At 31.6% G+C, this 10189-nt stretch overlaps 1 protein-coding gene across 1 annotated transcript; it reads left to right on the forward strand.

The window, feature by feature from the left end:
* Nucleotides 1-1496: 1496 nt before the first annotated feature.
* Nucleotides 1497-2701, forward strand: LOC124535949. The gene is made up of 2 exons (XM_047112366.1): nucleotides 1497-1676; nucleotides 2040-2701. The coding sequence occupies exons 1-2, from the start codon at nucleotides 1506-1508 to the stop codon at nucleotides 2367-2369; spliced, it is 501 nt and encodes a 166-aa protein (XP_046968322.1). The 5' UTR covers nucleotides 1497-1505; the 3' UTR covers nucleotides 2370-2701.
* Nucleotides 2702-10189: the final 7488 nt, after the last annotated feature.

Consider the following 10189-nt stretch of genomic DNA (forward strand, 5'->3'; position numbering starts at 1 on the left):
CCCGGTGTATCATAAGTGACGACAAAAAAAGATCGTGTAAGGGTGAAAAAATTGGTATATATTTCTTACAGCATCAGTACTATCTGTCTGGACAAAGGTACCATGCCATCGGTTGGTTGATTTGATCGCCAGTCTCACTAAAATCAATTCAATATTTACATATTTAGACAATAAAACATACTACGTTTAGAATTTAGCTATAGAAAAGTTGAGGACATCCACTAGTAAAAAGAGCAACAATATAGAATCACACTCTCACCACAGGTGCACTTCTCACAGAATATTGGAAACATGTTCAACATTTTCACACAATATTCTGAATAAATTTCGTAGAAAATGTCGTATTTTTTCTTTCTAAAATTATAAACGTCAGTGAATTTTTATCTAGCATATAAATCTACAGATATATAATTATAATATTATTGAGTTTTTCCTTTTTTTAAAGGAATTAATTTAAAGTAGATATCCCAAGTTAGGAAATTGGTAGTGTTACGTTCTCCTGTCTCGGAAGCCACGTTAAATCTTGGTTATAAAATTTTATACAAACCCATCTGGGAAGATATCACAGACTCATTAGATATTTAACCATCAACCAACGAAAGATAATATTGCTGCTGTATTTACGTTGAAGGCAGAGTGAGTGAGTGTAACTACATAATATCTCAGTCAATCATCAATCTTCGGAATTGGTAGCGCATGGACGATGTAAAAACTGTTTAATATTTCTTACAGCTGTCCCACAACATTTTCTGTTTTTGTTTTAAATTTTACTTTTTTCTATATTTCAATTTTGTAAGTTGGATGTTTTGTTCTTACATATAATAATATTAATATTTTACATTTTATGTCAACGAAAGAACGGGAAAATCTGTCTTATTATAATTGTTTTAAAAATAGAACGCTTTTGGCGAATAAAGTATAAACCATTTTTTCGAAAAATGAATGAAATATAGACATACTGTACTTCAAACTTTTAAATTTTACCGGTTTTGAACAGAATCCTGAAGAAACGCTCAGGACACGTCACAATAGTAATAAAGATAGATTGAGAGAAAAATATCCTAACAAATTAAATCCGCATGACAAATGCTGGAACAAACAAATGTAGCGGATAAAATGTTACAACAAGCATTGTACCGTTTCACTTTAAGGGCCAATTTCTTGTCGTCCTCTCTGTCTTGTCTTCTATAGTGCCTTGTGCTAATGTGCAGATTCTATAAGAATTTCTAAAATTATTTTATAAAAAATCTTTAAAGTGTTAACTACCACTACCTTTCCTTTAATTTTAGGGATCTTGATTTGACTTGTACGCCGTCACGGCGAGCAGCATTTGAAACACCACCAAAAAGGAAATAAAATAAAATATAGAAGCAGCTTGTGTTAAAACTATGAAAATATATGACGTAATTTTAATTAGCTATTAAAACATAAATATCGCATTAAAGCACACTATTAATTAAAGGTTTTAATTTTAATCACTAAAAATAATCATGACATCGAGTACTATGAACATATTCGTATTATATTTAGGAGTTTTTATTAACGTTTGTATTTGTGATTTTTATGTGGGTATGTTTAAAAAGAATGATTTTTTGATTGCTCAAGACCGACTGTACAAAGAAAGAATACCGTATAGATCGATATATGCGAAATATGGAAGAATATTCAAATGTCCGGTAAATATATATATTTTTTTCAATTATAACATCTAAGGCACTTCGTCACATAGACTTTCTATAATTAAATGTCATATCAAATGAAAAAAAGTTTAAAAGAGATGAAGCGATAAGTGATCCGCATTCAGCAGTTTTGATGCCTTTATTTTACTTAATTAAATATTTCTTAAAATAATATGAGTTCAGAAGAGTCTTGTCAAATGCTCTTCGCATTTAACAAGACACTCTTTAACATTATTACACCCTTAAATATTATGGATATACATAAAAAAAACAATTAACCTATCTGAACCCGAAAAAAGTTAACATTCTAAGTTGTAAATGGAATCTGACGAAACTAAAAATAACTATCTTCAATTTCAGATTACTTACTTCCGGGTAGTAGATCGTCTCGGTATAGGACGAGGACCTGGAGTAGAAATCATAAGAGGGGGTCTTGGACAAAAATACCTCGTACTGCGTTTAAAATCTCCGTATAATTGCCCTATATCCGTCAACATATACATTGGCTGTGCAAATAACATGCCTATCAGAGCGTTGTCACATACTTCAAAATCTACGACAATATCTGCTTCTGAATCTACAAAATCCATCGCCGGATCTGATTCAAGTCCATCTTCGTCAACTGCAAAACAATCCAATACAAATGATACAACAATAAATCCAGCTCCTGCCAATAATAGTACTTCTTAATTTGCAAAAACATCAATAAAAACTACGTTATACGAAAATGTTTTTATGTGTGGTCACATTTGCTCATACCTAATATCAGTGGACAGCACAGTTCATTCTCATGTTAGTTACTTAAATACAATTACTGTCTATTGACATACAAAAAAGAAACATATGAAATCATATATTAATTAATTTATTTTATAATGATAAATGGAAATCATTCGACTCTTCGTCTGATAAAGCATACTGATGAGGTCACGAGAAATTCTAGCAAATGCCCTTTGAATATTTAAAAAACGTGACCATGTTGAAAACATTTCTTGAAAAAACTAGTGGATTACTACCTAATACTCTCGGCGTAGACACATTAAACTACTGCTTATTTGAAAAATAATAAAAGAATTTGTAATAAAATACCATATTTTTTATTTTCATATAAATTCTTAATACAAATCTTTGCTGTTATTACAAATGAATAGTCGATTGTAGTAAAGTCGAGTACTTTAGCTCTTCGGGTTGTAATTATGAAACAACTCCAATAATACTGCAAACAGCACTCCTTAACACACCGCACTAACAATTTCCAAGGGATTCCAAACTTTTTCATTAGCAATTTTACTTGGAGGTGGCGCTAACTACAGTCTGCGGCTTACTTAAGTTCTAGTCATTCTTAGTTTATTTCTCGCGATGAAGCGAAGAAAACTAAAGTTGCTTGAAGTATACATATAGTAATACAAAGTATTTTTAAAGCAAACAATAAAACAACACTAAATATAAATGTTGTATAGGAAAATACTTAAGTATTCTTTTGTAAAACAATGATGAAAAAGCGGGCAAGTAAATGAATAAAAACTAAAGAGTGGTTTTAAGACCACTTACCGAGGTATAATTAGTTTGACGATACATTGGCGGTGCATTAGGTGTTATTATTATGAAAAATGTAAGGAAATATTTTTTATGATGGTATGTATATGTTTTATGTTATAAGTACATGGGCCACCTGATGGTAAGTGGTGACCACCGCTCATATACAATATTGCTTTAAGAAATAACCATTTCTTACATCGCCACTTCGCCACCAACCTGGGATCTAAGATGTTATGTCCCTTGTGCCTGTAGTAGTACACTTGCTGACTCACTCTTCAAATCGGAACAAAAAAATATGAGTATTTTTTTGTTCCGATTGCTGTTGTTTGGCGGTAGAATATTTTATGAGAGGGCCGGAAACTACAATAAATTTGAATACGTTTATAGTAATTTTCCACCAGATTCGACGTTTAGTATTTAAAATTATATAGAAAGGGGAATATTTATTGTAACTTTTTATAACAATAAGTACTTATATTAACAATAAGAATAAATCATAACCAAGGAGGAAATTCATAACATTTACTTTAATGGAAAAATAGAATAAGTTAAAGAAATCTGTATAAGCCATTGTTCGTTATGTTTAATATTTCTACAGATTACACATAAAGTTGTTCAAATAATCATAACATGAAATGATATTACTATAAAAGGGTGCGGATAAAACATATATTTTAATTGTTAAAGGTATTTCACAAGCAACTATAGCCATGGTATTGATAGCTATAATTTTATTTTTTTTAATGTCTCTTGCCTTTTCGGATACGAAAGACAATCAAACATTAATCTCAAAAGTCAATAATTCAGACAATTATAAAAAACAAAAAAACTATTGGCAAGATGACCCACACGAGGTTCAAGATTTAATACGAAATTTGACTGAGTTAATTAATTTTAAGAAAAATGTTAATAATTCGAAAAAGTACTGTCAACATTTTAAGACATGCTCTGATTGCAATAAAAGCACCTGGCACAAATGTGTATGGTGTCACAACTACGGATGTACCGACGAACCATCGCAATTATGCCCGAAGTTAGACGTAGATAAATTTCAGTCAAGAGACGAATTATGTCCAAAAATATATCACGAAGGCAAAGGAAAAATTCTTATACCATCTGGTGTCAGATCAAACATTAAAGTAAAATTACATACTCCAGATCCTGTGATACTTGATAAGGAAATTATTTGCCAAATAAAACTAACCGATCGTCTCACTCATCTCACAGGACTAGTATTGGGTGAAACGGTTTACTGCTACCCAATCATTTTGACTACTAAAACTGGCGAACAAGTTGATACAGGAACAGTTGAACTGATTTGGGGAGGTTTCACTCCTGTATCAAATCAAATCCCTATTGTTGTATACAAGTGTGAAGCAATGGGCTTTGACTGTGGAACCTGTAGAAAGATCGAAATTGAATATGGCTGTGGATGGTGCGATCGTTTAAAAAGTTGTGTGATTAGTGATAAATGCAGTGAAGATTACATGAAGTGGACCCTTAATCGGATGAATTGTAATGATCATAGCAAGAAATTGTATTATATATAGGTTTTATACTAGTTGGACTATTTTAATAAAAATTGGTTTTTTATAGTAATTATTTCATTATAACATTTTAGACTCGACAGTTTAACACAAAATTGAAACTTTTCGTTATTTTGAATCGAAATAAATTTATAAAAGGCGTCACCAAATTTCTCGAACAAAATAATGCTTAGAAATTTAAAAAGAAATATAGGAATCAGAACTCGTATGGGCGTTATGAAAAGGATTTTTTTTTGTATAAAGATTTCGTGTGTATAAAATTAAAGAAAAGCTATAGTGTCAAAAAATTTTTATTTTTTTGCAATGAAATGCTCGAGAAATACAAATACAAACAAATTGTTAAATTTATTTTTAGTTCACAAAAGTAGTATCAAAGCTTTTGCAGTGATATGCGACAATTCTGAAACTATTAACTAGCATTTTCAAGGGAAAATAGGTCACAAAGTCCAATTTAAACCTAAAGACTGTCTAGTAGTGTTTAGGTTTCAATTGGACTTGAGTGTGAAAGACAGATTTTGTAGAAAAATGCTTTTTGATTGCAATTTAATATTATGAATTTTCTTTATTATTTCTTTCCATTGTTTTTCAATCATTCCATTCGAATGAGCTGACATGGCCCAGTGGTTAGAACGCGTGCATCTTAACCGATGATTTCGGGTTCAAATCCAGGCAAGCACATCTATATATATATATATATATGTGCTTACCCGGAGTTTATAATTCATCTCATGCTCGGTGATGAAGGAAAACATCGTGAGGGAACCTGCATGTGTCTAATTTCTTCGAAATTCTGCCACATGTGCATTCCACCAACCCGCATTGGAACAGCGTGGTGGAATATGTTCCAAAACCTCTCCTTAATGGAAGAGGAGGCCTTAACCCATCAGTGGGAAATTTACAGACTGTTTCCTTCTTTGCTGTCATTCGTTTGTCAGCCAGGAATATTACACTACAAAAAGTTTGGTTGTAATTATGCAACCTGACTAGTTTCTTTAAATAAAACTTCGAATAAATCGATACAAGAAAAGATGAGGAAGACGAAATAATATTATACATGAATATCTCAGAAATAATAACAAACAAATCCAATCTCAACTAATTGGTTACAGGAGAAGTTTTACGAGATTCAAACTCAATCGATAACAGAACTCCATATTCATACATGGAGTTTTGTTATCGATACATACGTATACATGTAACGCGTATAGTTTCAGACATTGAGTCGAAGATTAGCCTTAGATAAAACACAGTACTACACATACAATTAATATGATGCTTTCATATAAACATAGGACAAATAATATTCTACTCTTTCTGGCATTTCGCCAATGTATGTTCCAAAATTGAAAGGTAACTGTTTTTTGGAAAATATTATTGTATCCAAAGCCTCACTAATATCAGCAACCTCCATTACTACTAAGATGATCTAATAAGTTGTAAATGGTGATAAGTGATCTTCTAATAAATGTAGTTATATATGTAGTATCAACATATTTAATATTAAGGTTGCAGTTATAAATAAGTCGTAGATCATAAATATGGAACACCTCTTCCTGAATTTGGTGCGACAGTGAGTTAATAAACTCATAATAATAATTTATTGATGAGATCTAGCAATATTAACACTTACAATAAGAACATCACAAGTATGTAAAATTTGATCCTGCAAATAGTGATCATATACCAATGTTATTTTGCAGAATTTCAAACGAGGCGATGTTTGGATCTTGCGAATCAGCATTCATTAGTTCATTAATTAGTTGAAACTAAATTACTATACTAAGTAAAAACTTACTAGTAAATAAACATTTGAATATTTTCATATATTTATGAATCCGGACTTCTACGTACAAATACTTTTCTTAGTGGAATTTTGTTCAAGCTCGTTTGGTTAGGGACCATACCCTCATTAGGCATTCTATTGCCAATCAACAATACTTAGTATTGATGTGTTTCGTTTTGAAAATTTAGTGAACCGGTGTAACTACAGGAACTAGTTTATGAGTGCTGGTGACCACTTACCATTTGTTGGCCATTTGACTATTTGCCTTTTATATTAAATATTTTATATGTATATAGACGGGAATCTAATATGCGATTTAGATGCTAGTCTCAATATCAATATCGAAGAAATAGGAAATTTAAAATTCAAATGACATGAGTTTCTTATTATTATATTCCAATTTATATTCTTATTATTAGAAAACACATGCAACGGTTTCCTCTTCAATGATATTTTCTCTAATTCTAGAGCAAATAATATTTACAACAACAATCACGACGGCGGAGCAAAAGTTAAGAATAAAATAAATTATTATTATTCTTGAACAAAGCGGCGTCATTCTTCTATATTATCCATTATTTTGGTACGATGTGATTTGATCGAATTTTATTTCGTCAGTGCGGTATATATAGTACGACACAAATTAGATGTAGCATCGGAAAATGCAATGGAATGAAAGAAAACCGATTACTGTCGATTTACACAACCAATAGAAATAGCTCCCTATCGCGCCATTCGACGCTATTCGTCGCTATAGATTCACGCGTCAGAGACTTCATATAAATATATTATATCAAATAGACGTCACGGCCTCCGCACGACTGACAAATCTAAGTTTTTCTTAGCCGCACCACAATGGAGACACATACAAAGCACATTAGACCGCTCCGTATTGATCGTGTTAAAATAATATTGAAATTTATATTTATATTAAGGCAGATGTTGATTAATTGAAATTTTCAGAAAATAATTCGTGAAAAATATTTACAAATAATCAAGTTAACCCGTTCCGTGCAGTGTAATATCTCAAGTTGGTAGACACGTAAATCACTTATTGCGAGCGTTCGTTGCTTCACTTTAGATTATTACGGATGGCATCGATTTGCACACTGAATTATGGTCGTTTATATATCAGTACATAACTCGCTCTTCACTTTATATAAGTATATAAAACGATGATCTAAATACAAAGAACAAGAAGTATCAATAAATATTAACCTTGCTAATACAATGAGCCATGAGTGGTTAGAACGCGTGTATCTTAACCGATGATTGCGAGTTCAAACCCAGGCAAGCACTAAATTTTCATGTGCTTAATTTGTGTTTATAATTCATCTCGTATTCGGTTAAGGATAACATCGTGAGTGAAAACCTGCATGTGTCTAATTTCTGCCACATGTGTATAACCTACCCGCATTGGAGCAGCCTGGGGAAATATGCTCCAAACCTTCTCCTCAAAGGGAGTTGAGACCCAGTAGTGGGAAATTTAAAGTCTGTTAATGTATTGAAAACGTAATGATCCTAAATGCGTAAATAAAAAAGATAAGATTTTTTTACAAAAATAATTGTAAACGTAGAAATGTTTTGACAATTTCCTCTAAAGAAACAAATGTCTAGTCGTGTTATCCTTTCGTTTTTATTGATTACTTGGATTGTGTTTTGTTTTTGATCTGCCTGTACGTTTTTATTTCCATACAGCTTTAAAATCGAAATTTCAGGATTACAATTCCCTTTGCCCTTTTTGGTTGTTGCGACTTTTCAGCTTTACAATATATACTCGAAAAACGTTCAAAGTATATTAATTGAAAAAAAATTATAAAACAATCATGACCATTTCCACTTCTACTCATGTACAGAATAAATATCAGATATTAATTTCTATTTGATTTCGATATGAAATGAAACTGAATCTCTGCATAGTATAAAGCAAAGTCGCTTTCTCTGTCCCTATGTCCCTTTGTATGCTTAAATTTTTAAAACTACGCAATGGGTTTTGATGCCTTTTTTTTAATAGATAGATTCGAGAGAAAGGTTTTTGGATATAATACATGGACAATATAGTAAAGAAACATTGATAATTTTAGAAGATTGTATACATGAATTGTATGTGATGTCGTAGATAAACAAATTCTGTAGTATATCTAGTATCAGTATTGTACCCGTGCGAAGCCGGGGCGAATCGCCAGTTATTAATAAAATTGAAATTATTCATCATTATATATTAGTTACGAATAGACAAAACAATATCCTGTAACGTATTGTATACGTTTTAATGAACAAACAGAGTACAATAACATCAAAGTTTTTGATAAAAAAAATTCGTACCGGCATTAATTTGGCGTTGGATGCAATATGTCTTTACAAACTTTCCAATTTACACAATCCGATCGTAAATCTACGGAGCTTTGTCTGAAATTTTAAAATATTACCGGTGTGGCCGACGCAGAGCCGGTCTAAGATAGCCCAGATTACATTTTAAGGGTTGAATGATTTATATTGTACAGTTTCGGTTACACAAAATCATTTCACGATCAGTGTGTTATTAGTTGTAACGTATGCCGTATAAATTTCGAATAAAAAATAAAAAGTACCGTTACTGCTAACGAAAGAAGATCAACAGATCGTTAAATGAATATCATTATTTAATAATACCAGTATTATTATGTTAAATTAATTAGATTAGAACCTCAGTAAGTTATAGTAAGTCCCATGTAATGCGGATGAAACACTCGTATTTCCAAAGAGGTGGATTCGTGGTTGACCTTGTTTGACTGGTTACCGATAATGCACAGATCTCACACTGTGCCTGGGTTGGAAAGTATTACGGGTTCACTTTTCAGTATAAAGTTTGGTCCCGCACTGATTTATTAGACCGAGGGGTTGCACCTATTCAAGCGCATTAATTCTACGAAAAAATATTATTAAGGATATTTTACAAGAATCGGCCCAAAATGCCCTTGATAATGACATTGATCGGATATTCTATTCTTTATAAAAACTCATATAATAGATACTAACCTAATACAAAGCGAACAAATACGTTTACGATTAACGAATATAATTTTAAATGTTTTAAAATTTTTGCGAAACGAAAAGTTAATACTCTAATTAGTTTTTCAATTACGATTACTGCGAAAAATAAAAGATTTAACAATGAAAAATTAATAAAACTCAAATAAAACCACTTCAAACATATTCACGCCTTAAGCCCCAATACCTGAATTGCACTTAATCTGAGCGCTCAACAAGTTAAAATAATCAGTATTTACATGTGAAGTATGTATTTCGCATACATTTTTTCTCGCTAACTCGAAAAAAATAATATATATAGGACGACATCACATAGATTACTAGTAGTTAGCACTTATGCTATGAAAAATCAGAAGTAACGACGGTACCACAAACACCCAGAAATAATATAGAAAATTAAGGAACTTTTTCTACATCGACTAGGCCGATTTTTCTACATCGATCATACCCAGGACCTCGGAGAGAAGGCGTACCCTTGAAAACCGGTGTACACACTACTCGGCCACGGAGGTGGTCTAATATAATAATATATTTGTACTTAATATCTCTAAGATAACATAACTATTGATACTATATCTCTAGAACTTGATGATAATGTAATTAATATCCTC

This window comes from Vanessa cardui, chromosome 15 (genome assembly GCF_905220365.1).
Source record: "Vanessa cardui chromosome 15, ilVanCard2.1, whole genome shotgun sequence".
Classification (NCBI taxonomy): domain Eukaryota; kingdom Metazoa; phylum Arthropoda; class Insecta; order Lepidoptera; family Nymphalidae; genus Vanessa; species Vanessa cardui.